Source organism: Mesoplodon mirus (genome assembly GCF_964341445.2).
Source record: "Mesoplodon mirus genome assembly, chromosome: 17".
NCBI lineage: Eukaryota > Metazoa > Chordata > Mammalia > Artiodactyla > Ziphiidae > Mesoplodon > Mesoplodon mirus.
The window spans coordinates 4,819,776-4,847,402 of NC_138993.1; the positions used below are offsets into that span (position 1 = coordinate 4,819,776).

Here is a 27,627-nt window from a genome sequence, read left to right on the forward strand (position 1 = left end):
TGCAGGGTTAGTCTCCACAAAAGATGAAGAGGAGACTCTGGGTGGAGAACCCTTAAGGACAGCAGTGAGGCACCGAGCAGGAAACAGGACCAAATAAAACCCCGAAAAACGCCCCCGCCAGACAGGCACTGGAGGAGGCCTCCCGGCAGAAGATAAACAGCCCCGGAGAGACAGCTCCAGCTACTGAAATGGGATGGGGGCCGTGGGAGGGAGGGGCATTCGCCAGGGGCCACTCCAGACTGAAAGAGCAGCCCCACCACAACACAAGAAGCCCCTGTCACCCTTTCAGCATTTCCCCCTTATAGATGAGTACAATTTGAGGAAAGCTTCCAACAGGAAAGATACCAAAGTTTAAAAGGGCGCGGGGAATAAACTCCAAGGTCTCAGAAGCAATCCAGTAAGCAACAGAAAGCCTCAGCAACAACAAAAACGATAAATGACATCCCGAGAAAAGGAACAGAAAATACTGCCCCCATGAAACAAGAGAAGAAAAAAAAGTAACATTCTAAGAAATAAAAAATGCAATGAGCTGGACAAAAAAGTTGAAGATATAGTCTAAAATGTAGAATAAGGCAGATGATCAAAAATGGGAGAATAAGAAAGATAAAGAATCAGTCTAAGTGTTTCAATGTACAACTAACCATATCAAAAAAAGACAAAACAGAGAAATTACAATGATAGGAAGAAAATTATCCCAATAATAGTATCAGAAATGTTTTACAACTTAGGGAAATAAATCATCAGTCTGAATGGGTCCATAAACACTCAGCACAACAGGGTCCCCATCAAGACACAGGATGAGATTTCAGAACACTGTGGATAGAGAATATCCTTAAGGCCGCCCAAAAACTTTTTAAAGGGGGAAAAAAAAGCCCTGTACATAAGAGATCGAGAACCAGAATGGCATCCACCCTCTCAGCATCAACAGAAGCCAGAAAGCAGTGGAGTAAGCCCTGAAAAATTCTGAAGGAAGGTTGTAACCTAGGATGGATATCTAGCTCTAACAATAACCAAAACAGTCTTAAATATACAAGACCTCCAAGTTTGTATCCATGCACATTTCCTAAACAAGCATCTACAGAAGGTGTTCCACAAAGCAAGGGAGGAAAAACCCGGAAAGAAGTCGGGATGAAGGAAAGGAGACAAGTGCAGGGAATGTGAAGGGCGATGGAAGAGACGTCGCCAGGCACAGGCTGCACAGCAGGAGCACGGGGGGCTGGGTGGTACCTGACAGGCACGGCTCAGTGGAAACGGATATTGAGAAGGTCTTTTTGGCTTTCTTTAGTTCTGCTGAAGGCTTTGGGAAGAATAAATGAAAGTTTAGGACATGGAAAAATAAAGCAATGATTAATTCCATATTGGGAGAACGGGGGAAAGTGAAGTTGGGCAGGGATGGTGAGAAAAGAGAGTGAAGTTTCTTATCTGCCAAAACAGGAATCAGTAGTTTTGTTTTTTTTTAATGGCAGTATAAGTACCTTATTTAGGCTGTAAGGATACATTCCAGAAAAAATAGCCCAAGGACTAATGAGTGGCCTCCTCCAGGGAGGGGAAGAGGAGGGTGGGCACTGCTGACCCTGTGTTACTAGCTTATGCCCAGCACAGACAGAGAAGGGTCCCCAAGCAAGGCGAGACACACATACCACTGCAACTGCCCTCCTCAAACTGCACAAGAAATCTATCTGTACATAATGACGTGCTAGTACTCAGTGACACACCAATCTGTTCAACGTAACTTACCTTCTTACCTGTATTATCGCCAATACACAGATTTTAAAACACTCACCATGGATCCACCTAACAGTGCATACAGTACAGCATAAACTACCACGACAACTGTATAACAAAGATTTGTGGTGTTTTCTCAAGATTCAGGAAAGAGCTAAAAACTCTCAAGAAAGTTCTTCCAAAGTTTTAATAAGGTATAATTACAATGATTACCTCCACAAGGGCAAGGCTATGTTTTTTTCTTATATTTCACACTTTTAAATCTATACCACTGGGACAACGCCAGAAGCAAACTGACAAAGACGCTATAGACACATGGGGGCATTTACAAAACTATATTTATATCTGTACATTTGGACCACTTATATTTAGACACGTAAATAATTCTCAAAGAATCAAAGAGATCATTTGGTCTAGGCCATGTGAAATTTTGGTTATGAGAAAATTCTGACACAAAATAGGAAAAAAAATAAGGCTGACAAGTTAGAAACTGTTCCAAGACTCTTAAGACTTCAGGCAATGGGGACTTCCCTGGGGGCGCAGTGGTTAAGAATCCACCTGCCAATGCAGGGGACATGGGTTCGAGCCTGGTCCAGGAAGATCCCACATGCCACAGAGCATCTAAGCCCGTGCGCCACAACTACTGAGCCTGTGCTCTAGAGAGCCCATGAGCCACAACTACTGAAGCCTGTGCACCTAGAGCCCGGGCTCTGCAACAAGAGAAGCCACCGCAGTGAGAAGCCCACACACCACCACAAAGACCCAACACAGCCAAAAATAATAATAATAATAAATAAGTAATAAATTAAAAAAAAAAACACTTCAGGCAATGTTGTTTCCCTCCCATTAGAGATAATTTTGAAATCCCAAGTCACGTTTCTTGGCATTAAGTCTACTGATACAAAGGAACAAATTTCCTTTAATAAATTATGAACGGCATTCATCATTCTTAACACTACTTCCAAGCATAATTTGAAGGCTACGTATCAACAGATACTTACGTTGACTAATCCAAAATAGTGCTCATTGACTGGAAACTGTTCTGGACCAATCTCTTTCTCTAATGCCGAGGCATTGGCGCCCTATAAAATGAAAAACAGAAATCTTAGTATTTACAGTATTTTCCCAATACCGTCACAATTATATACACATTACAGAGAAACCCTTAAAATAATTTTCTTGTTCCCTATAACTACCTAACATTATGGAAAGAAAATAAAGGGTGAGAGTGAAGAATAAAGGCTTTTAATAATATGACCGAAAACTAGTTTGCAGGAACATTCTCATGGACAAAGCCTGGATCAAGGAATTATATCAAATCCTGTTCCTTGTTTTAAGTAATGGATGAGAGCCCCTGCTGTGTTACATGGTCTAACAGGAGTGTAATCTCAGAGCAGCCATCTCAGAGAGCTGAAATTTTGTGAAATTAAATATGCATATATTCAGTGACCTAACACTTTTTCAGAGGTATATACCTGGAAAATTCTCACACAGAATTAAAGGTGACAAGGACGTTTGCTGAAACGTCACTGACGACTGCACAGCTGACTGCAATCTAGATGGTCTATAAATTGACAGCATACTATGTAGCAGTCAGAATAAATGAACTAGATTTACATACAGAAACATGGATATTTGTCAAAAACATAATATTAAGTAAACAAAGTAAAAACGAGATCAACATAGACCACTACCGCATATATATATAAAACAGTACATGGCAAACGGGCTGGAAGAATGTACATGAAACACACTTGAGTAGGGCTGGAAGAAGAGGGCCGGGATGTGGAACTGCAGGGTGAAGGACACAAAGGAAAAAATAAAATAAAGCCCAACAAAAGAGGGGCCTTGCTCAAACAATAACTGTGTGTCATGGTCTCAGGAATACGACCGACTCAATTCTGTGCATCTGAGGTCTCTGAAGGAAAAGGGACGGGGAGTCGGGGGAAGTGGTGGGCAGCACACAGGCCCTGAGCACCAGCACACACTAGCAAATGGGCTCAAGACGTAGCCTGAAAGGGAAGTAAAAGCAATTCCGAAAACATAGTAACTCTGCATAAGTCTACCTGGAAATTCCCAAGAACACACACTACTAGACAAATACAACTGATACTACTCACAAAACAGCCCACCACCACCCTGCGGAGCTGCACACAAGATGAGAACACGACACACACACCATGCCTCCCCAAGGGTGCGACCACGGTCAACACCACCAGGTGCCCATAGCCCGCCCCTGCTGTTTCCTGAGCCTGGGAAGCCCAGATCTCTGTCAGACGACGCCTCTTCAACTTCCTGACGGTCCAGGCCTGAAATAAGTGCTGATGAAAGGGACCGGGTGGGTTGGTCGTCGAGTTCCACCAAAATGAGACATTTCCTCTAAAACGCCCTCCAGCCATCCAGCACTTGTATACATACATGATACTGTCTTTATTTTTTTAATTTAGGAATTACTATTCGGCTTTCTATAAATCCCCGACACAGTCACTGGTTCACAGATACTATTTATTTCTAAATTTGGCCCTCCATGAACTGTTTTATAACGACATGAAATTCAGTTATTACAGCAACTTCAGGATCTACTGAACAGAACCGTCCTGGTGGAAGGCTACAAGCCCACTCTCCGCCCCCGCAAGCTCAAGTATCTTGTCACAGAATTTCCTCAGGTATGTTGAAAACTATCACTAAGCCAGATGTAAGAATTTAAACTGATATTGGTGTATTCAAATGAGTATAACCCCTTTCCCACACACACACAAAAAAGACAAGAAAAGGTGCTATTATCCAAAGTACAACCTCATGCATCTATGTACTCGGGACAATAAAATGCCAGTACACGTACCTGGGGAAAGCATTTCTGGCCCTCGGGATGAAGCAAGAACAGAACACCACGTGAGCATTCTCCGCTGTAACACCGATCGCATGCCACACCCGTGTGCTCTGACCACCCCATGTCCCACTGGTGTCCCTACACGCTTCCAGGCGCTGCTCAGAAAGCCCTTCCCCCACCCATCCTGGCCTCAGGGTAGTTTTGACTACGATTCAAGTTCTTAGCTTCTCCGTGCCTCAAGTTCCTAAGGGTAAGAGGGAAATGGCACCAACTACTTTACAGAGTGGCTACGAATAAACTGAGTTGAAGCTTTTGTAAACGCATCTGGCTGTGCCTTGTACATGAGCCGGTGTCCGTAAATGCCGCTTCTCTTCTCTCCCTTCCCTTCAATTCCAAGGGGAAGAAAAGCTACTCTCACTGGCCAGTAATATTAATAAATATGACCGGCTCCATGCAATAGCTAAGAAATAACAAGAGAAGGAAACAAAAATCAGAAGGAGAAAATGAGGAAGCTTCATAAAAAAAAACAGATCATCTCCCCAATCGGGCCAACTCCACAACACGGCCCCTGGAAGAACCCTCATAATACTCCCCAAAAGCCGAACCACCAGCAGAACCATAATCCAACGAGGCTGGATTGAGGAGGAGGTTAAGTGCGATGAAGTGGAAACTCAGACCACTGTCATTAACCTTTCTGGTAATTTAAGAATTTTTATTTGCAAAATAAAAGGGCCAGTCTCCTCAGCAATTTTCCAAACCCCCAGCTCTAAGCTTATCTGTTGGGTTTTCAAGTAAGCCTTTACACAAACTTAGGTTTTCACAGCCGAAGATCAGGTAATTTCTGAAGTGTCTTCTAACTTAACATTCTGTCATATTTCCAATCACTTTTATCGACACTTCTGAGGACACTACTGTAGTAACACAAAGCTCCAGGGAATTCTAAGCCAACCGACACATGCCGAGCAACACGGTTTGACAGGGAGGGATTGTGGCTGCAGATACAGCAAGGGCAGCAGATGGAAACGGACAGTACAGAGAGAACAGAATTTGCCTGGCGACAGGTCTAAAGCAAGGCACAGCACAGTAAACTATACCTCAGTACAGCATAGTGACGCGGCAGAGAGGATTCTGTGAACTACAGGAGGATAGCCCCACGGCAGGAATTCAAGACTTCCTTGCAGAAACGACCAGAGCACATGCCTACCTCTAGCCAAATGCTAACTACAAAGGCAAAGTGTAGACAAAGCAATCCAGTTTCCGATGAGTGTTTTTTTTTAATTTAAGTGTTTTCAATACTACAGTTAGATATAACTGGTGAAAAAACACCACAAAGCCGAAAACTTGCCACACAATTTTTAGTACGTTTACCAGAGTTCTCAAACATCATCCCTTGAAGATTTTATTGAAGGCTGACACACCCTATCATGTCAAACAACAGTCAGTCAAGCACCGCAAGATTTAAATTGAGCCTAGAACAAGTCAACATCCAATAGTAATGGCTCTGAACAGCCTTGCATCCCCACACTTGAGAAATATGACCCTACTGCAATTAACAATGCTTTATGAAATCACGATTCTTTACTGGGATAAAGGGAAGAAATGTTGGTGTTCTCAGTTAGGAATTTCTGCTCTAAAGCTTTCGTGAGGAACAGGATTCATTTGTTTTGTCTGAGAACACAGCACGCTCAGAAGGAAGAAGACATCCTGACTGTTCTGTCTCCAGTTTTGTAACTTACATAAGATTATTTTAGACTCAGGACCTATTACTACAAATTCATCAAGAAGAAGTAATTAGATATTCGTGACCCTCCTGATGAAAACAACCAAAAGGTGAATGAATTTTTTAATTAAAACAATAATAATTTACTGAGCTGGTGAGAAAATAAGGAATCTGCAGAAACCAAAAAACGAAGCCATGGGAGAACCCTGGGAGATAAGCAAATGCCAAAGATAGATTTTACATGGAGGTCACCTGCCAACACTAGTGACCTGTGCACCCTACTCTGACAGCTGGATGGAACAGAACATGGTAACCAGGTGCTGAAGCTTAGGGCCCACCAAAGACAGGGAGGCCAGCAGAAGACCCCAGCATGACAGTGAACCCAAGAGGGCTATGTCTTCAGCTAAGGGGGAACAAGAAATAACCTTGCACCACAGAAGGAGACAGCAATGAAACCTGCCTGACTTGTCCTTGGTGTGGGAGTGGGCGAGATGATAAATATCTTCCCAACAGTCATAACGACAAGCTGGCCCTAATCAAAGTTTGTGACCCAAATTCACACGTGCTATACGATCTTACAAACAAACAAACAAAATCAGGCAGAAAATGTAATTCAAAGAGGTCCTGAGTTGACAGTGCCCTCTTCCACCCTACAACTAGCAACCAACGGAATTACAAACTCACTCTCGAAGACAAATTCAATCCACCCCTCGAAGAATTCCCACAAATATAACTCCAAGAGATTTGAGTTCACAATCAAAAATCACACATACACAGAAAAACAGAAAAACAAAGCACCACGAGTAAAAGCCAGCAGAAGCACAGATGGCAGAATGAGATTCAATATATTAAATACCAGGACTATTTCAGACATGATATAAAACAAATGCTTAATATGTGCAAAGAAATAGCAAAAGCTTGATTATAAGAACAAAGATGAGAATTTAAAGCCTAAGCTGATTTTTTTAAAGAACCAAATAAAACTTCTAAATATAAAAATTATAAAACTTTTAAATATAAAAATTAATTGAAAGTTTAAAACTCAATGGTAACTATGAAGACAGTTCAAAACAACAACAAAAAACAACAGTGGTTGCCAGGGATTAAGGAGAAGGAGGGATGAACAGGCGGAGCTGAGAGGATTTTTAGGGCTGTGAAAATACTCTGTACGATACTATAATGATGAATACATGTCATTATACATTTGTTCAAACCCACAGAAAGTACACCAAGGGTACACTGTAGTATAAACTATGAACTTTAGGTGATTATGATGTGTCAGCATAGGTTCATCAATTGTAATAAGTGTGCCACTCTGGAGGTGCTGTTGACAAGGGGTGAGGCTGTGCACGTGTGGGCAGGAGGTATATGGGAAATCTCTGTACTTTTTTTTTTTTTTTTTTGCGTTACGCAGGCCTCTCACTGCTGCGGCCTCTCCCGTTGCAGAGCACAGGCTCCGGACGCACAGGCTCAGCGGCCATGGCTCACGGGCCCAGCCGCTCCGCGGCATGTGGGATCTTCCCGGACCGGGGCACGAACCCGTGTCCCCTGCATCGGCAGGCAGACTCCCAACCACTGCGCCACCAGGGAAGCCTCTCTGTACTTTCCCTTCAATTTTGCTGTGAAACTAAAACTGTTCTTAAAAAAAAAAAGTTTAATAAAATAAATAAATAAATAAAATCAGAAAGAAAAAAACCCTCAATGGCTGTGCTTCAGAAACAAGGTTAATATTGGATAATATTTTAAAATCAATATCCCTGTCAATATAATGCTACTAACTGAAACTAAAGGTTTATTAAAAATAGGAAGTATTGTTTTACAGAAAAAATTTCATGGAAAAATGGAGCCATTAGGGAGCTACTGAGAGAGACCAGGGTACACTAAAAATAGGACTCAACTAGCAAAGCTACAGGCTTGAGTCTGGCTCTGGCCATGCCACTAACTAGCTGTAATACCTTGAGAAAAAATGCTTCTCTCTCGGGACCTGGGTTATCTCGTATGTAAGATCTTGATCTCTATAGTACCTCCATCCCCACATTTCTAACAATGTGTGAACCTACTGGCTCTTCCAATCTTATTAAAACATTAAGGATAAAATGTTGCACAGTCTATTCAAGGTCAGACACTAACAAGGTTCTGGATGAAAGTTAGTACAGTATCATCCTCAGAAACAATCATCCCATGTAAGACTTTGCAGGCCATGGAGTAAGTGCCTCCTTAAACCTACCTAGTATGATTCTTAGAAAGCTGAATCATGCCAAAAATAACCACCCAAGTGAAAGAAGAGTAAGCTGAAACTATAAGGATACCCTTTATTTGTTAAGGGTACCTATGTTTTGAAGATACCATCTGCAAATAGGAAAAAAGAAAATCACTTGGGAGACAGCTGCTTCTGATTAAATAATGTTTACACAGTCAACCGTGGAAAACACACATCTGACTGCCCTGCATGTGCCATTATGAGAAAGAAACAATTACACAAAAGGAAACTGATACCCAGGAATGTTTTCAAGAAAGTAAATTAAGGAAATCTCTTCCACAATCTAAAGCTAGACTATGGTAAAAAATGGTATCTATGAAGACATATCATTTTGAAAAGCTAATTATGTTCAGTGTATACTGTTTAAGAAAACAGGGTACTTAATACATTTTAGTAGGAAATAAAAAATGATGAAAACCTAAAAGATGAACATCTCCATCAAGAAAACATACTTATCAAGAATACAGTCGTCCCTCAGTATCTGTGGGGAATTGGTTCCAAGGACCTCCACGTGTATCAAAATCCAAGGATGCTCAAGACCCTTATGTAAAGTGGTGTAGTACTTGAGTATAACCTATGCACACCCTCCCGTATGCTTTAAGTCATCTCTCAGTTACTTATAATACTCAATGCAATGTAGATGCTTTGTAAATAGTTGACAGCACACAGCAAATTCAAGTTTTGCTTTTTGGAACTTTCCAGAATTTTTTCCCCAAATATTTTCAATCCTCGGATGTGGAACCCACAGATACGGACGGCCGGCACTTCCTTCTTTACATTAGATAGTTACAGTTCTTTATAGCAGATAGTTTGTATTTAATACAAACATGAGAAAATACATTTTCCCCACTTCTGTGTTTCAAGTCATATCTTAGAATCCAGTGTTTATCATTCCAAGTTTAACACTGAAGTGGGTCAGATCAGGTCAGTACCCAAAGGAGAACTGCCAAAACAGGCAGGAAAGGCTTCCTGATGATCAAAGGAGCAAGCGACCTTAGCAAATTAAGAACAGTTCTGGAGGCACAGGAAGAGCCGATGTGAGGATGTGAACACATCCTTTTACTGCTGTAAAAGGATGATTCCAAAGTAAGAAGATGTAAGAAACAAGTTTCTGTCTCCTAAACAAGAAAACAGAGAAGAAAGAGAAGGCTGAAAGTCCATGCCTGTTCTCCCGGAAAACGCTGTGCCCCTGAAACTAAATCAAAGACAACAAACATTTTAATGAAAAAACAAACCATTTCCATACCCTCAGTTTCAGGCATCATAAAAATCCTCTCAAAGCAGCAGTCCTTCAGAAAAGATGAACCTCAGTAAGCATCTGAGCACTTCTGCCCAGCCCTGTGCCAAAAGCTGTGGAACGTTATTTTCAAACAGTCACACCCATTAGTGGCGGGGTGAGGACAACTCAGGGGATCACAACCACCATTTTCTTTTTCAGTAAAATAGAACAGATGACAGTACATCTCCCTACCAAGAGAAAACAATGGTTTGTGGAACTTTTGTTCCAATATTCCAGTATGCATGTATTAGGTCTAATTGTAAAGCTAATTTTTACTGTGGGTGCAAATCAGAAAACTTTTGATATACATTAAAAAGGATAAAGAGAAACTACCGAAGTCATAATCCAACTGGGGAGCACACAGTGAATAAAAATTAGTTTTTCATGATGACAGGTAGAAAATTATTTTTAAAATAAATCTAAAGTTATAAAGGAGAGAACAGATACCAAACTGCTCTGCTACAACACAGTACGCACTACAGGGTGTCAGGACAGGAAAGACGCTGAGAGCTGGAGAACTGGGGGGAGCCTTCACAGATGGAACGAAAAGAGCCAAGCCTCGATTTTCCTTCAGAGGCATTTTCATCAGCGCTTTGCACGTGCCCCGATGCACGTGAGCGCGCGTCCCCCTCCAGCTCAGGCTGTGCGGCACTGAGCGAGGCCCACAAACCGGGAGGCCTGCCTTCCTGGCCTGGTTCTAACACATGAACAACTAAGCGGCGTCACCTTCTGCAAATCACTGCTCACTTTCCTCACCAGCAAGGTGAGAGAGACCAGATGTGTGGCACCTACTGAAAACCTAAAATGCTTCAATTCTAAAACAGCGGCAATACAGAGTCACATTGAAGGTGTGAATTTAGGGCAAGCTATTTCACCCCGAACCCCACTTTTCCCATCTCCCAAACAGGGCAAACGACAGCCCCTCCGTGGCCTGTTTCCATCAAATGGACGGGAGGCGTTCCGAGCGAAGCCTGGCACGGAAGGCGCTGAATACGCAGTCCCTTTGCCCCTTCCTACTCCCACCTTGGGCTGGACCCCTCGAAGACCTGAAATTCCCACGGTGACTGAGGAAGGATCTGGGGGTCCCACACTCAGGACAGTCATTCTAAGGATCTTAGGCCCGCCACAGTGGTCTTCTCTGCTTGTAACTCTGCCATCAGAGTTAAAACGGGCTCCAAAGAAAGGACAAAGGACCCCGGGACTGGCCCAGACCTAAGACGGCGCTGCCCTGCTGCAGCAGATCACAGGGGCTGCGAGTGCTTTTGAGAAGCAGCGGCCACACGGGGCAGAGCCACCCTGGCGAGACGGGCTGTGCTGCCAGCAACACTCAGCCGCGCAGGGAGGTCAGAGCCCAAGGCCAGCGCACGAGGCAGGGCCCGAGGCAGGTCCTCCAGAAGCCGTCTCCGTGAGCTCCTCAAAGAAGGGGAGGGCTTCCCTGGTGGCACAGTGGTTGAGAGTCTGCCTGCCGATGCAGGGGACATGGGTTCGTGCCCCGGTCCGGGAAGATCCCACATACCGCGGAGCGGCTGGGCCCGTGAGCCATGGCCGCTGGGCCTGTGCGTCCGGAGCCTGTGCTCCGCAACGGGAGAGGCCACAGCAGTGAGAGGCCCGCGTACCGCAAAATAAATAAATAAATAAAATAAATGAAAATAAGGGGAAACCGTACAAGTTCACGGTCCAACGGTAGGTGTGCCCACGTCCGTGTGTATGTCTCATCCTCCCTCCTACCCTCCTGACCACACCCCGCCCCCAGGATTCTTCCCAGAAGAAATTAAAGGAGCTTACTTTCCCCTTCAACTGCCACCACAGGAGCACATATTACACGTGTAAAATTCCTCATCTAAGCTCTTCGCGAAAACTCAGTTCTATGATTAATCACTGGCCAAAGACTGAAAATTTAAAGTCACTCAGAAGTCGGCACTTACGTAATCCTTTTCATCTAAAAGTGATACATGTACAGACGTGCCATGTAAAAAACAGAAGCTAAGCAACAAATTACACATCTGCATCACTACTGTAAATCAATGACTAACGACCAAACCAAAAACAATAGGCATATAATTTTAACCTCTAAAAATTCAAATATCCACTAAAACTCAATGTTCCTATCAGACGTGAGCTTAAAGCTACAACCTTCCAATTATCTCACCTAATACCTCCAACGAAAAGTCTGGTTATATAATTCGTGGCTAAATGTGTGTTACTTACAGAGAATATTTATATGAAGAGAATAAAAGAAGACATAGATTCACTTCAAATCTTTGAAGTCAGTTAAGGAATGGAAAAGTGTTGGCACTGACCTGGTGCCACAACCAAAAAACCCATGCTTTGACCTGTATGTGATCACGAGACACAGAATTACTGAAAAAATCTCGTTAATTCATCTCTGTCAAAGTAACAGCGGTGACACTGGGCGTCTTTAGCAAGAATTACTCTGTAACTCCTTCACATTTAGCTTAACAATAACATCAGAAAGAAAATTCTCCAACATGACCAAACATACTTAATGATTTGAATGGGCACAATGAATTTTACAAATCCAACCCTTCTACCAATGCCAAATAATTCACAAAATACCTTCACGGGCGGTTAAACATTTAAAACACAGCTATATCTGAACTCCATCACTGGCACCATACCTATGACCAAAAAAGGGGGCAAGATTTGGTTTTCACAGCATCTCTGCATACCTTTCAATGCAGAGATTCACCTGCATGGCCAAAAAAAATTACAAGAAATGTTTCATCATTTTAAGCCCTTTCTACCACATTCTTGACAGTTTTTATATTCTGTGTTACCAAATGTTTCAGCTCTATAAAAAACAAGGGGCCCTGGACTGGCACCAGGCCAACCCTCAGACAGCTGACTTGGATGACTGACCTGTGTGGTGGTGCTCAATCAGAAAATGTGGGGCAATGCTTTTCCACTTAAGAAAACATGAACACCTCTATCTTCCCCAAATCCTATGTTACAGTAAAGTGAATCATTTGTAAAGTCCCTCAGATTCCTGAGAGGAAAATCACCATATAGTTAAAAGGTATTATTAAGTTGAAGTGAAACCAAAATTATGTAAATTATTGACTGACTTATTCTGTTACTATAACAACAGAGTTCATACTCCAGATTCTAGGGGCTAACTGTAATAAAAACTAAAATTATCACCAAACTTAAATAGTTTTGTCAAATATAGAAAGGAACTGACTGCAGCTGGCACCACGTGGAGTCCTGTCCAAAACATCCCTCAAAGTGGAATGATGTCAGGGCTTCCCTGGTGGCGCAGTGGTTGAGAGTCTGCCTGCCGATGCAGGGGACACGGGTTCGTGCCCCAGTCCGGGAAGATCCCACATGCCGTGGAGCGGCTGGGCCCGTGAGCCATGGCCGCTGAGCCTGCACGTCCAGAGCCTGTGCTCCACAACAGGAGAGGCCACAGCAGTGAGAGGCCCGCGTACCGCAAAAAAAAAAAAAAAAAAAAAAAAGAAAAGATGCTCAGTATCACTACTCATTAGAGAAATGCAAACCAAAATCACAAGGTACCACTTCACACCCAACAGGATGGCCAGAATCCAAGGGAAAAAAATGGAAAATAACAAGCACTGGTGAGGATGTGAAGAAATTTGGTGGTTCCTCCAAAAATTAAATATGGCATTACCATATGGCACAACAATTTCAATCCTAGGTATATATCCAAAAGATCTGAAAACAGGAAGTCAGACACTGGTATGTCAATGTTCACAGCAGCATTAGTCATTATAGCCAAAAGGTAGAAACAACTCCTAATGTCCATCAAGAGAGGAATAAACAAAATGTGGAATATAACAGAATATCATTCAGCCATATAAAGAAATGAAGTACTGATTCATGCTACAACATGCATGAACTTTTTTTTTTTTTTTTTTTTTTTTTTTTTTTTGCGGTATGTGGGCCTCTCACTGTTGTGGCCTCTCCCGCTGCGGAGCACAGGCTCCGGATGTGCAGGCCCAGCGGCCATGGCTCACGGGCCCAGCCGCTCCGCGGCATGTGGGATTTTCCCGGACCGGGGCACGAACCCGTGTCCCCTGCATCAGCAGGCGGACTCTCAACCACTGCGCCACCAGGGAAGCCCAACATGCATGAACTTTGAAAACATTATGCTAAGTGAAATAAGCCAGACATAAGAGGACAGTGTATGATTCCACATACATGAAATACCTACAACAGACAAATTCACAGAAGACAGAAAGCAGACTAAAAAAAAAACAAAAAAAAGAAAGCTGACTAGAGGGCAATGAAGTCTACAGACAGGGAGGACAGGGAGGAATGGGGAGTTTTACTGAATGGCTACAGAGCTTCCGGTTGGGGTGATAAAAACATTTTGGAATTAGATAGTGGTGATGGTTGCACAATATGCTGAATGTAATTATGTTACTGAAATCTACACATAAAATTAAAATGGCCAATTTTATGTTATATATATTTGACCACAATTTTAAGAAAAAAAGAAAAAGACAGGTGATCAAGGGTCAAGGGTGCTACACTGAGATCCCAAAACAAGAGTTAATAAATACACTTCCTTTCCCACCATCGTTTTCCTGGAGGGCAAATCGCTTGCTGAAATCCAAAATTTCTTGGGTGAAAAACGTAACTGCAGGGATCAGATAAGGCCAAGTGTTGCTTGTTTAGTGTCACAAGCCCCCAAAGATAAGTTAATCCTTGAAGCAAACAACATCTACATTCAACTGCTTTGATTCAGCAAGCTACAACAGTGCAAAACAAAGACATCAGGAAAATTCTGGGAAGCACCCATGTCTGAGAAAAGATCCGTTCAGCAGGGCAGAGAGTAAGTGTCGTCCAGCTGCTGAAACAGCAAGAGGCTGAATGACACCCAGTGTTCACGGGTGGCACTTCTTAAAAACTGCAGTAAACTTCAGCTTTTAAAATAAACACAGATTTACGTATTTTCAATACAACTAGAATACGATTTTCAGAATGCAGGGAGACATCAGTGTGGGAACCTGAGTTTGGCGACAGTATAAACTTCCCGTGCGCAGGCAGCAGGACCAGCGGGGGCCCGGAATCGGGGACGGAGTCCGAGCCCAAGGTCGGCACCACTTCATGAGCCATGAACAAGTCACTGTAGCCGGCTTGGTCTCCTCACCTTTTAATACAAGGAAACACCTACTCTGCCGAGCTCACAGGTGTGGAAATCAAACAACGAGGGTGAAACTTCACTTCGTAAAGGAATTAGAAGCATCAGTCACTCGAATTCTCCTGAGTGATCATTTTACCAAACTGATCAACACAATGGAAAATTCCAAGAGAAGACAGTGAAGTACTTTACTTGTACTTTGTTTTGGAAGTTACTTGTGTAGGTAGAAGGAAAATACACAGCTCTTTTTTGTGGCCTCTCCCGTTGCGGAGCACAGGCTCTGGACGCACAGGCTCAGCGGCCATGGCTCACGGGCCCAGCCGCTCCGCGGCATGTGGGATCTTCCCAGACCGGGGCACAAACCCATGTCCCCTGCATCGGCAGGCGGACTCTCAACCACTGCGCCACCAGGGAAGCCCCACAGCTCTTTAATCTATCCCAAAGTCTGAAGTTAGCTCCCTCTGGACAGCTGTAGTAAAGACTAGAACGAGCATCAGATCCCTTTTCTATGCCTTGTGTAACACTTTTATTTAATAAATATGGCAGGTTCACACACTGAAAACAATGCCAACTGTGGAGGGTAGAGAGTAAAACCTAAGTGTTAATTGCCACTCCCTCCCTTCAGGTCCTTCCCCAGAGACACCTGCTGCGAACAGCTTGGTTTCAGCTGTAGGTGGTTATTATCGCAGGTGTAAATAATCGCTATCTCGTCAACAGCTTTAAATCTGCCCTGCAAATGAAAAACTGGCACACACACACTCCTCCAACTCTCCTTCCCCACGTCACCTCCTAATTTTTATTACAAATCATTAGATATAATACTGCTTTAGGGAATCTAGTAATTCTACATTTAAATCTCTAGCTAGATTAACCAATTTCATAAAGGACTAAATTCCCGCTATGCAACCCATTGCCTCTCCCTCTACCTCTCTCCTTCCTCCACTTGTTTACCTACGCAGGGACCGTGACACTTATATTTGCTTCTGTAGTGATAACTAGATCTGCCACCCTTTACTCAAAACCCAAGAGTTCCATGGACAGCAGCCCAGAGGGCAGCTAATGCCGCTCAGGAGCTCGACTCAAAGCAGACGGGGAGAAAGGTGCCGAACAACCTCGACGTAAGAAAAGCTTAGTTACACATGCGAAAAACTTTACAGGTAACTGCCAGAAAACAAAGAAAATATCATCACTGCAACAAAAGGCGGTACAGGAAAGCCAAAAAGAAAAAAGCGAAGGGACAGAAATGTGGCCCTTGGTCATTAAACCACTGCCACTTAAAGGAGAACCAAGCTTCTTGTTCTCTTTCAAGCTCCCGCTTTTCCTTAAGTTTCTGGAAATCCTTGCTTAGCTCTTCTGACTCGTGAATGAAAGATGACCAGCATCGGTATCTCTGGCTGGGATTCCTCTGCATTTGTCCTGAAAGCGCTGGTTCCCAGTTCCAAGGAAGCGGGTGCTTGGAGGAGTGGGGAGGCTGGGTACCAGGGGGCGCGGCTGAGGGTGGCTGCATCCCAGCCCCACGTCTGCAGGGACACCGGCCCACCCTACGCCCCTCCCTGATCTCTCCACTCCTGAGCCCGAACGGCCTATCCGCCCCCAGATAGAAGGTCACCCGCTCTCTGCAAAGACCACGTCTCTGGCCTGACCCCACGTGCCAGCTACTCTGTGTGAACAGGAAGAGAGAAGGCTCCCCTGAGCCAGCTCTTCCAGCGATTACCATGGTGATGGCATCACAGCCACACGCCAACCGTGAACTGCAGGCTCCAAATTCAAGCTTCCACAAGGGCTCTCTTGGGAGGACCACAGTCAATTGTTCTGTTTAGTGGTTCTTTTCTTTCCTGTCACTACTTTTCAATCCTCTAGGAATTCCTCAAAAAGCTCTGGTCCATCGGTAGCACCATTTACCCTCTACCTCTATTGAAGTTTAATAAACTAAGCACAAACAGCCACTCCGCACACGCGTGCAGACACATCTTTCCGTTACTCCCACAGACACTGCTGAAGAGGTGGATGTGCACAGACTGGCCTCAGGGTCCTTTACGACAGATTTCTTATAAAACAAGAGTTTTTATTTTAACAAGTATATTACTTCAAGTAGTCTGCTCTCCACAGAATATATTATCTAAATCATATAAAAAAACTTTGCTAATAAACACCTACAGTAATGGAAAGAGCCCCTCTGGTGCTGAATCAGGCTCAGCAGAAACTCGCAGCCCACACCAAAGGCTGTTTCATTCAGACCACTGTTCCCAGCAATGATTTCCAACAATATGGGCCAAAAATAATATGTTACAAATATTACATATAGAAACGTGTAAGAAATTTATAGATCAATTATCTACTTCAGAAAAATATTCAAATTTGTTCTAATTTATAAAAAATAATTTTACTAGTCATACATATAATTGAAATGTGTCACCACACTCAGACAAAAAGGACTAAAGAAGTTCTCTTTATAGGGTTGCTAAAGCCCCATGGGACAGAACTTGGAGGCAATGCCCAGGGAAGTGCTTTGACCACAAGCAATTCAATTTCTAACATTTCTTTATCACATGTGGCTTGCCACCTAGACTCACCTTCTGTTACATTCTGAAACTGACACAGGAAAAGGGGGAAAAAAGGTCTCCCCTATTAAGTCCGAGAGGAGGGAAAAGTAAGAGTTCAGTGAGTCCCGGGTGAGAATGCACACATCACCTGCCCAAATACACGCGGCACCCTCAGAGAAGAGGGAGCTTCTTTCCATCCCGGTCCCCTAGAGTCTCTCCTATTACCAAAAAATACTCTCACAATTACTTCACTTTGAACAACTAAGGGTTATCCGAGGAAGTCTGAAACAACCCCAATAAATGATAGTTCTAATTCCTTTAGAGAAGAAGTAAGAAATTTGAACACATGTATTAATTATGCTAGAGATATGATCTCATTATAGTACGTGATGGATGTTATAACAAAGGCGCCTTTAAAATCACTTTTTTAAAGGGTAGACTAGGTCAGCAATCAGTGAAACATTATATGGCGATATTGGCAAACGAGCAAGCAAAAACCCCGTGGTCAATATTACATGAATAGATCTGCCATTCCAAGCCACAGTATCCACCAATGCTTCAAGACAAATTTAGCAGTGCTGCCCGTAGGGACAGATGCACTTAAACGAAAGTAGAGATGATGCGCTCTGACCAACTGCGCTGGATGTCACAAAAGTATCAAGAACAAAACGCTGCTGCTAAAGATGCCTACGAACAATCCGAAGATGAATAAAATTACATCATAAAATGAATGAAAACATTCACAATTTATTTTTTATCTCAAATCTCTATGTGTATCAAAACTTATAAATTAAATATACGTAACCCTTTACTATATCAGCCACATCCCTAAATATTTACATATTCAAACACTTAAATATCGAGGTCTATGAAATATACAAATCCTAAGATATCTGCTGTTTTCTACATGGGATACAACCATATATCAACATGCGCGGCCAGGAGCAAGCTGGGGAGAGGGGCAAAGGAAACATTCTTCCTTCACTGTCAAGCTGGGTGAGGTGTTCACGGGGTTCCTTCCGTCTAGAAGTCAGGCAGAACTCCATCTAGAATTCTTCCCACCAGAGGCCTGAGTTACTGCGGAGCTATGTTATCAGGGGACTGTCTCCCCAGCACAGGTCCATGTGAAAAGCAACTGCGAAGAGCAGGCGAGGCCCCACCGCCGGGGGATTCTGAAATGACTTTGTGCACGTGCGTGTAGCTGCCTACCCACTAGGCACCACTAGGACAAAGCAAGGTATGGACTAGACAGTCCATATCCTCAGGGAACACACAGTACAGAAGAGGAGGACCAGGATCCAGCACATAAAACGTTGTCACACAATATTTCAATAATAAAGCGATACCTGGGATTTGCCTCAAAATAATCCGGGAGGTTTACAGTAGGTGGGATGGTAGAAGACACAGGCTGGTCAAGAGATGCCCTGTTGGGCCTCCCTGGTGGCGCAGTGGTTGAGAGTCCGCCTGCCGATGCAGGGGATACGGGTTCGTGCCCCGGTCTGGGAGGATCCCATATGCCGCGGAGCGGCTGGGCCCGTGAGCCATGGCCGCTGAGCCTGCGCATCCGGAGCCTGTGCTCCGCAACGGGAGAGGCCAGAGCAGTGAGAGGCCCGCGTACCGCAAAAAAAAAAAAAAAAAAAAAAAAAAAAGAGATGCCCTGGTGGCGCAGTGGTTGGGAGTCCGCCTGCCGATGCAGGGGACACGGGTTCGTGCCCCGGTCCGGGAAGATCCCACATGCCGCGGAGCGGCTGGGCCCGTGAGCCATGGCCGCTGAGCCTGCACGTCCGGAGCCTGTGCTCCGCAACGGGAGAGGCCAGAGCAGTGAGAGGCCCGCGTACCGCAAAAAAAAAAAAAAAAAAGAGATGCTCTGGGCCGCAGCCAGTGGATAGGTGCACGGCGGCACACGATACTATGCATCTACCTTATAGATGTTTGTTTTTCTATAATAAAAAGAGACTACGCTTGGTTAAAACAAAATGCAAAACACGATTAACTGCCACATAAGTGATACAGATAACTGATTAGTTCAGAAAGAGGCAGCCCCTCCACATAATATAATCACAAGTAAGATGTTTACCACACAAAGCAAGAACTAAACCTCAGTCAGACTGAGACTGCTCACTGCCTGTGAACGCATCACTGTGGTGGACAGTATTAAAGCGCTCGCCTCAGATGTGGGCAGGGCCAGTGACTTGCTTCCAACCAACAGAATATGATAAAGTCATGGGACGACAATTCTGTGGTTGTAGAAGAGTCTGCATGGCTCCCAGGCTTGCTCTCTGACTCAGTAACTGGCTTCGAAGAAGCAAGCTGCAGTGCTGGGAGACAGCCCATCCCATGGCAGAGAGGGCCATGGCAGAGGGGGCCACATGGAGGAGAGGATTACATGGAGGACAGGTTCCATGGAGGAGAGGGCATGTGGCCAGGAACTGTAGGCAATCTCTCAGCGCTAACAGCCAGCCAAAAGCCAGGGCCCTCACTCAGCCTTGCCCTCTGCAAGGCTGCAATCAGTGTGCTGGCCAGAGCTCAGTTCTCATCAGAGCCTTAGCTGGCAGTGGATCTGTTATATGATAAATGTGTGTTGGCTTAAGCTGCTAAATTTGTGACTATTTTCAGTTCCAAAGCTCTACATTTGCCACATTTTGTATAGTATTTGCCCCTTTAGTTGTGCTATTATTCCTTCTCTTGAGTTTAAAGAAATAATGATTCTAGAACTCTAGGATACGGCAGAGAAATCCATGTTCACTCTGCAGTAGGACAACGACGCCCCGCCCTGCCTGAGACAGTGTGCCAGGTGTCACGGCACACCTTTCACTTCCAAAGGGCCCCAGGTGAGACAATAAATGATCCCGCAGCCTTGTATTCACATTCTGTATGTTAATCATTCTCTTTCCAGGCACAATCACCTTATTCTTTTCAGTTTTCTCCTACTGAATATACCACACATCTCTAACTATTACTGTTAACATTTTGCTGGACTTTTCCCAGATTGATGATTTCTTTGGCAAAGAAGTTCAGCATACAGATCAAAATATAATATTGAAGATGCAGACACACTTAATAGAGCTTGCCGTAGTTTACATCTGAATGGAGTATGATTAGTTTCTATAATGCTGATATACCCTATATTCCTACAGCTGTGATAAATTTCCTACAGCTTATGCTACACACATGTATAAAACTGTTTCGAAAACAGTCGTTCTTAGATAAATTTAAAGTCTGAAACTCCTATAGAAAGACAGAGTTTTCCCACAGCAATTCTAAACATGCAAGGTCCACCTTAAATTATTTTACATGGGGCCTCCCTGGTGGCGCAGTGGTTGAGAGTCCGCCTGTCGATGCAGGGGATACGGGTTCGTGCCCCGGTCTGGGAGGATCCCATATGCCGCGGAGCGGCTGGGCCCGTGAGCCGTGGCCGCTGGGCCTGCGCGTCCGGAGCCTGTGCTCCGCAGCGGGAGAGGCCACAACAGTGAGAGGCCCGCATACCGCAAAAAAAAAGAAAAAGAAAAAAAAAATTATTTTACATGGTAGGATATAAATAAATGCAGGTAAAGTCGTACACAAGTACTTGCCTATACTGATTCAGATATTTAATTTAAAAACAATTTCTGGGCTTCCCTGGTGGCGCAGTGGTTGAGAGTCCGCCTGCCGATGCAGGGGACACGGGTTCGTGCCCCGGTCCGGGAAGATCCCACATGCTGCGGAGCGGCTGGGCCCGTGAGCCATGGCCGCTGGGCCTGCGCGTCCGGAGCCTGTGCTCCGCAACGGGAGAGGCCACAACAGTGAGAGGCCCGCGTACTGCAAAAAAAAAAAAAAAAAACAGAACAATTTCTTATATGGCTAATGTGTACTAGGTACTATGCTAAGGACGGAGTATACAAACTTGACTTATCCCCACAGAAAAAGGAAACTGAACTTCTGCCTTTGTTGTTCACCATCGATGTACAAGTGACAGTGAAAAAGATATTCTAGTGTTATTGTCCCTCAAAAAGGTTCTACTAATTACCCTATAATAAGGTAAAATACAAATTAAAAGCTCACTTCCTACTTGCAAAACATATTATTAGGGTACTTTCATTAAAAAATCACAATATGCAATGTAAAAAGCTATTTACAAAGCCCACTTAAAGTTTCTCATCTAACATAATTCTAATCTCAAAAACAGACTACTTCTTTTAATACATACAGTATGTTTTTGGTAGGGCCTAATAGAGAAAAAATAGAAAAATTCCTGCACTGTCCCATGAAAGAGAAGATGGTGGGAAGATGGTAGGTAGTGACTGGGAGGGAACATGACGGTGGCATCAAAAGTGCTGATAAGGTTGCTTCTTAATACTGGAGCTGGTACATAGGTGTATTTAATCTGAAAATTCACTGAGGTTTATACTTATATGTTAAGCAAATCAGTATAGTTATGAAAACATATAGAAGGTCAAAAGTTTTAGATTATGAAATCTTGATCTACATCAACAAGGTATATTAATCAAACAAGTAATTTTTAAGGCTTATTATGTCCCCATAGGCAATATAAGCTACAATAGTATTATAATAATAATAAGAGGTACCATTTATTAAGTATCTATAATGGGCCAAGGAAGATACTAGGTACTTTATATATATAATCTATTTTATCTTCAAAACAATCCTTTTAGATATTATGCTAATTTTATAGATAACAAAACCAAAATTAGCACTTTGAATCCTTAAAAGACTGGAAATTTGACTAATACTACTCTTTCTTCATATGTAAATGAAGCAATAGCTAGGTATAACAAATTCATTTTAAAAGATCTTAACTTGAAATTAAAAAATTTTAATTGCAAAATGTTCATTTGCTCTAACAAGAGACTAGAAGATCTCACAATTATTTCCATGTCAGCTGACAGTGAGTATTCAGCCAAAACAACATACTAAAACTACAGACTACGTAACTTCAAAACACTACACAAGAATTCCACTAAAGCCTTCTGTAAGCATCCCAATTAAAAAGGAAGAAGATTCAAAGAAGTTAAGGGGCAAAAACTAATGTTAAATCTGATTTGAAAATATTAATGTGAACTATTTAAAAATACGATTTCCTTCATCGAATATGTGTGTAACTTTTAATCTAAAGGTTAATTTTTTTCACTAGAACCTATATTAAGAAAGAGGTAAGTATAATTCAAAACTACAAAGAGAAGGCCCTGCTCCCCAGCGGGAAGTGCTGATACATCAGGGTTTACAGGCGCTGATGATCCCTGACATCCAGCGACTCCACCACTGTGCTGGACGGACCCTTCCCTGTGTCTGTCCCTCCCCCTTTCCACTCACCCCAAAACTGCCTAAATTTTTTTTTTTAATAAATTTATTTATTTATTTTTGGCTGCACTGGGTCTTCGTTGCTGCGTGCAGGCTTTCTCTAGTTGCAGCGAGTGCGGGCTACTCTTCGTTGCGGTGCATGGACCTCCCCCTGCAGTGGCTTCTCTTGTTGCAGAACACGGGCTCTAGGCGGCTCAGCAGTTGTGGCGCACGGGCTCAGTAGCTGTGGCTCGTGGGCTCTAGAGCGCAGGCTCAGTAGTTGTGGCGCACGGGCTTAGCTGCTCCGCGGCATGTGGGATCTTCCCTGACCAGGGCTTGAACCCGTGTCCCCTGCATTGGCAGGCAGATTCTTGACCACTGCGCCACCAGGGAAGTCCCCGACACTGCCTAAATCTTGACTGGGGATTTCCACCTGCAGTGAGAAGGTAATGTGTAGACAAATCAAGAGAAGGGCTAGTATGTTATTAAAACTTATTTTGCTGGTACAGGGAATTCATAATTTGTGATTGAGTACCCAGTGAGCCATGAAAATACAGGGTTGCTCGCAGACACCTAAGGAGTTGAAGAAGGGACCTAACATTGACTGAACCAGACCCCTGACATACTATCTTATTTACTCCTCGTAGTAACCTCAGAGCAGTATTTTTGGACAAGCAGTTGAGTATGGCAATTATAAACAAAGACTCTGGATCCAGACTTCCAGGGATTTGAATCCCAGCTCTGTATGACACTGGGAAAACAGCTTAAGCTATCTGTGCCTCAGTTTTCTTATCAGTAAAAGATAACATCAGTTCCAACCTCAAAGAACTACTGTGAAAACTAAATGAATTAATATATGTAAAGGGCTTAGAATAATGTCAAGCACACAGTAAGCACTACCCAATTGTTACACATATTATTTTTGGCCCATTTTACATGTAAAATAAACTCAAGGGTTTAAGGTAATATGCCCAAAGTTGTAACTAATAAATGGCAGAGGGGAAACTTGAACGTGGGTCTGTGTCAGACACAGAACTGCTACTCTTCATCACACTACCCTCCCCAAACGTCAGGTTCTCCTCAAGTAACCATACAAGTGTAAGACACTTCCCAGTGAGTCTCCTTCTTGAAGAATGACAGGTAGCAAAAGACATGAAATTCTGAGCCCCACTTTTCCACGTGGCAACGGTAGCCCTTCTGCGTGAACCGTGTGCCATGATGCTGCTGAGCCAGAGGAACTGATCAGGGCTAAAACACACCTTGTCCATTTGGCAAAGGAGCTGAATTTATACACTGTTTCTATGGGAGAATCAATAATGAGTGCCAATCAACTGGCTTTAAAAAAGACCTTTGAAAAAAAAGACCTTTGGAAATCAGTCTGTTAGTTGAAGACTTCCTGCATAACCACTTTCTTCCAATGCTTGCTATTCCAGTTTGGCAGCTTCTCAGAAGGAAGGACAAATTAATAATAACATAAACTAGTTCCCACATAACTTCAATCTAAACCACTATGTTGAAGGAGTTCATTTAGAATCTGCTTATCACTGTGAAATATCGGGATCTCAGATTTAGTCCCCCTGTACTACTCACTTGTTACTATAAAGGGCTAGTTGTCACAAGGTCCTTTTTTAACTCCAAAACTCTAAATCTGTTACACCAAACTTCTGTTATCAATAGAGAAAATAAGAAACAACAAAAATAAGTACATCTTGGTTTCCAAGACGTCACAGAATAGTAAGATATAAGAGCAAATATATTAAAATGTCTGATTTGAGAGCACGAGCATTAATAATTAACTCAATTACCCACAGGACAGTAAAAGGATATTTAATACAAATTGTGTTTTAAAAATCATGTTTGCCACATATGGAAAAGACCAAGAGAACATACAAAAAACATGTTATCAAATACTAGTAATTGATTAATGGGTTATAGGTGACTTTTAGTTTCTTATGTTACACAGCTGTGAAAGACTTGGGTGTGGGAGGCTGGGTAGAAGGTGACGGATTGAGCAGTCACAAAGAGGAAAAAAAACAAGCAGTCAGCTAACTACTGATACGTCGACTTCCAGAAAATGTCAGCCATTATTAGTTTAATGCAAAATTAAGTATAAATTCTACCAACTACAGAGCTCCAATCCTGGCTCATAAGTGAGGTTAGAGATATTTAAACTAATTAGTTTAAAAGATACCCAAACTAACTAATTGCTACTCCCCTTAAAAAACTACAGTTCCTTGAGTCCCTATCTTATTTCTGAAAGAAGTTAAGATGGCAATACTCCTTTAAGCCATCTGTTATGAATTGAACTGTATCCCTCGCCCCAAAAAAAGATATATGGAAGTCTTAACTCCCAGTAGCTTGGACTGTGACCTTACTTAGAAACTGGGTCTTTACAGAAGTAATCAAGTTAGAATGAGGTCATTAAGGTGAGCCCGAATCCAATAACTGGTGTCCTTATAAAAAGGGGAAATTTAGACACAGACACACACAGAGGGAAGATGATGTGAAGGGACACCGGTAAAAGTGGCCGACAAACCAAGGAACACCTGAGGCTCCATACTTCCAAGTGAGGCTATCAGAGGCTAGGAGAGGCCTGGAACAGATCTTTCTCTAGCACCTTCAGAGGGGGCATAACACTGCCAACACCTTGGATTTGGACTTCTGGCCTCCAGAACTGTAAGACAATAAATTTCCCTTGTTCTATGCCACCCAGTTTGCAGCTCTTGTTACAGAAGCCCTAGAAATCTAATACACCATCCGATAAACATGCAGCGGGACACCCTCATAACCACTGCCTTTCCAAAGAACACTAAACAATTTTATCTGTAGAATAAATATACAGTGAAGCTAATCTACAGGCACAACAATATATAACTCATGAAAGGAATTCATACTATCATTTCATTTTAGTTTGTGTCCGATTTTCTTATGAATGTCTTCTGCGAGAATGTAATATTTAACTATAGTAATATATTCTTGGTTGAGACGTAATGATCCTGAATTAATCTAATCATTCTGACCTACAAAGTTGATATACTATAGCTGAAATGTCCCCCCCCCAAAAAAAAAACAAACTCCCAACTGAAAGGTACAGGCATTTAACATAAACCAGAATTTAAGAATATATAGGTCAGGGCTTCCCTGGTGGCGCAGTGGTTAAGAATCTGCCTGCCAATGCAGGGGACACAGGTTCGAGCCCTGGTCCGGGAAGATCCCACATGCCATGGAGCAACTAAGCCCATGCGCCACAACTACTGAGCCTGCACTCTAGAGCCTGCGAGCCACAACTACTGCAGCCCACGCACGTAGAGCCCGTGCTCCACAACAAGAGAAGCCACCGCAATGAGAAGCCCGTGCACCACAACAAAGAATAGCCCCCGCTCACTGCAACTAGAGAAAGCCCACGTGCAGCAACAAAGATCCAACTCAGCCAAAAGTAAATATAAATAAATAAATTTATTTTTTTAAAAAAGAATATATAGGTTATAAACACAAAGAGACCCACAAACAGGCACATGATAGTGAAAATGCTGAAAGTCAAAGACAAGGAGAAAAACTTGAAAGCAGCAAGAGAAAAAGGATGAGTCGCTTAGAAGGGACGCCAATAATACTGACAGCTGACTTCTCAACAGAAACAAGGCAGCAAGAAGGCAGTGGGGTAACATATTCAAAGTGATCAAAATAAAAAAACCGTCAACCAAGGGGCTTCCCTGGTGGCGCAGTGGTTTAGAGTCCGCCTGCTGATGCAGGGGACACGGGTTCGTGCCCCGGTCCGGGAGGATCCCACGTGCCATGAAGTGGCTGGGCCCATGAGCTATGACAGCTGAGCTTGCGTGTCCGGAGCCCATGCTCCGCAATGGGAGAGGCCACAACAGTGAGAGGCCCGTGTACCGCAAAAAAAAAAAAAAAACGTCAACCAAGAATACTAAATCTGGCAAAGCTTTCAGACTAAATGTGAAACAAAGATTCTCCCAGACCAAACAAAACGAAACCAAACAACCCTGACAATTTTTTGCTAGCAGACATGACTTACAAGAAATACTAAAGGAGGTTGTTAAGGATGAAAGCACATGGCCTCAGATAACAATTGCTGTCCACATGAACAAAAGACGAGGACCCGTGACAGTAACTGTTTCACTACAGAGGACGCCATAAACACATTTTTTTCTTTCTTCTCTTAACTGATTTAAAAAGCAATTGTATAAACGAGTATGTATGTACAATATATAAAGTATTACTGGGCCTATAATATAGATAAATGTAATATACGTCATACATATACCAGTAACAGCACAAAGGGGCGGGTTGGAGCAAAGCTGTAATGGGCTTAGCAAATAGATGGTAAAGTACTAATTATGACAATGTATTGCTGTGTTTATAACATTAACAGATATAATATATATAAAAATAAAGCCCTAAAAGGGGAGAAAGGGAATGGACCTATATAGGAATAACATTCCTATACATCACTGGAATTATGCTAGTATAAAATCTAAAGGTGATTCTAACAAGCTAAGATGTATATGGTAAAATTTATAATTTTATAAATGTTTTCCGACTCCTGTCTTTTTTCCTATTTCCCCTTTATTGCTTTCTTTTGCATTAAGTATTTTCTAATGTAGCATTTTACTTTCATTATTGATTTTTTCATATATATGAAAAAAATATATATATAAAGGACTGCAAGTCCTTTGAGGACAAAGTCTGAAACTTAAATGCAACTCTAGTGTCTAGTACATAACCTACTTAATGAACATCATTGATACTGATTTGTAAAAATGAACCTGACTGCTCCATTGTTGCATTGGGATAAATCGTATCCCCCAATAAAAACATCTGAAAGTCCTAACCCCCAGTACCTCAGAATA

The 27,627-nt window shown here is 42.9% G+C and overlaps 1 protein-coding gene across 1 annotated transcript in view; it reads right to left on the reverse strand.

The window, feature by feature from the left end:
* Positions 1–27,627, reverse strand: part of USP12 (ubiquitin specific peptidase 12) — an 82,294-nt gene that overhangs the window by 42,685 nt on the left and 11,982 nt on the right. Inside the window, exon 2 of the mRNA XM_082602511.1 lies at positions 2,727–2,807. Coding sequence (XP_082458637.1) covers positions 2,727–2,807 — 81 coding nt within the window. The remainder of the gene's footprint in view (positions 1–2,726; positions 2,808–27,627) is intronic.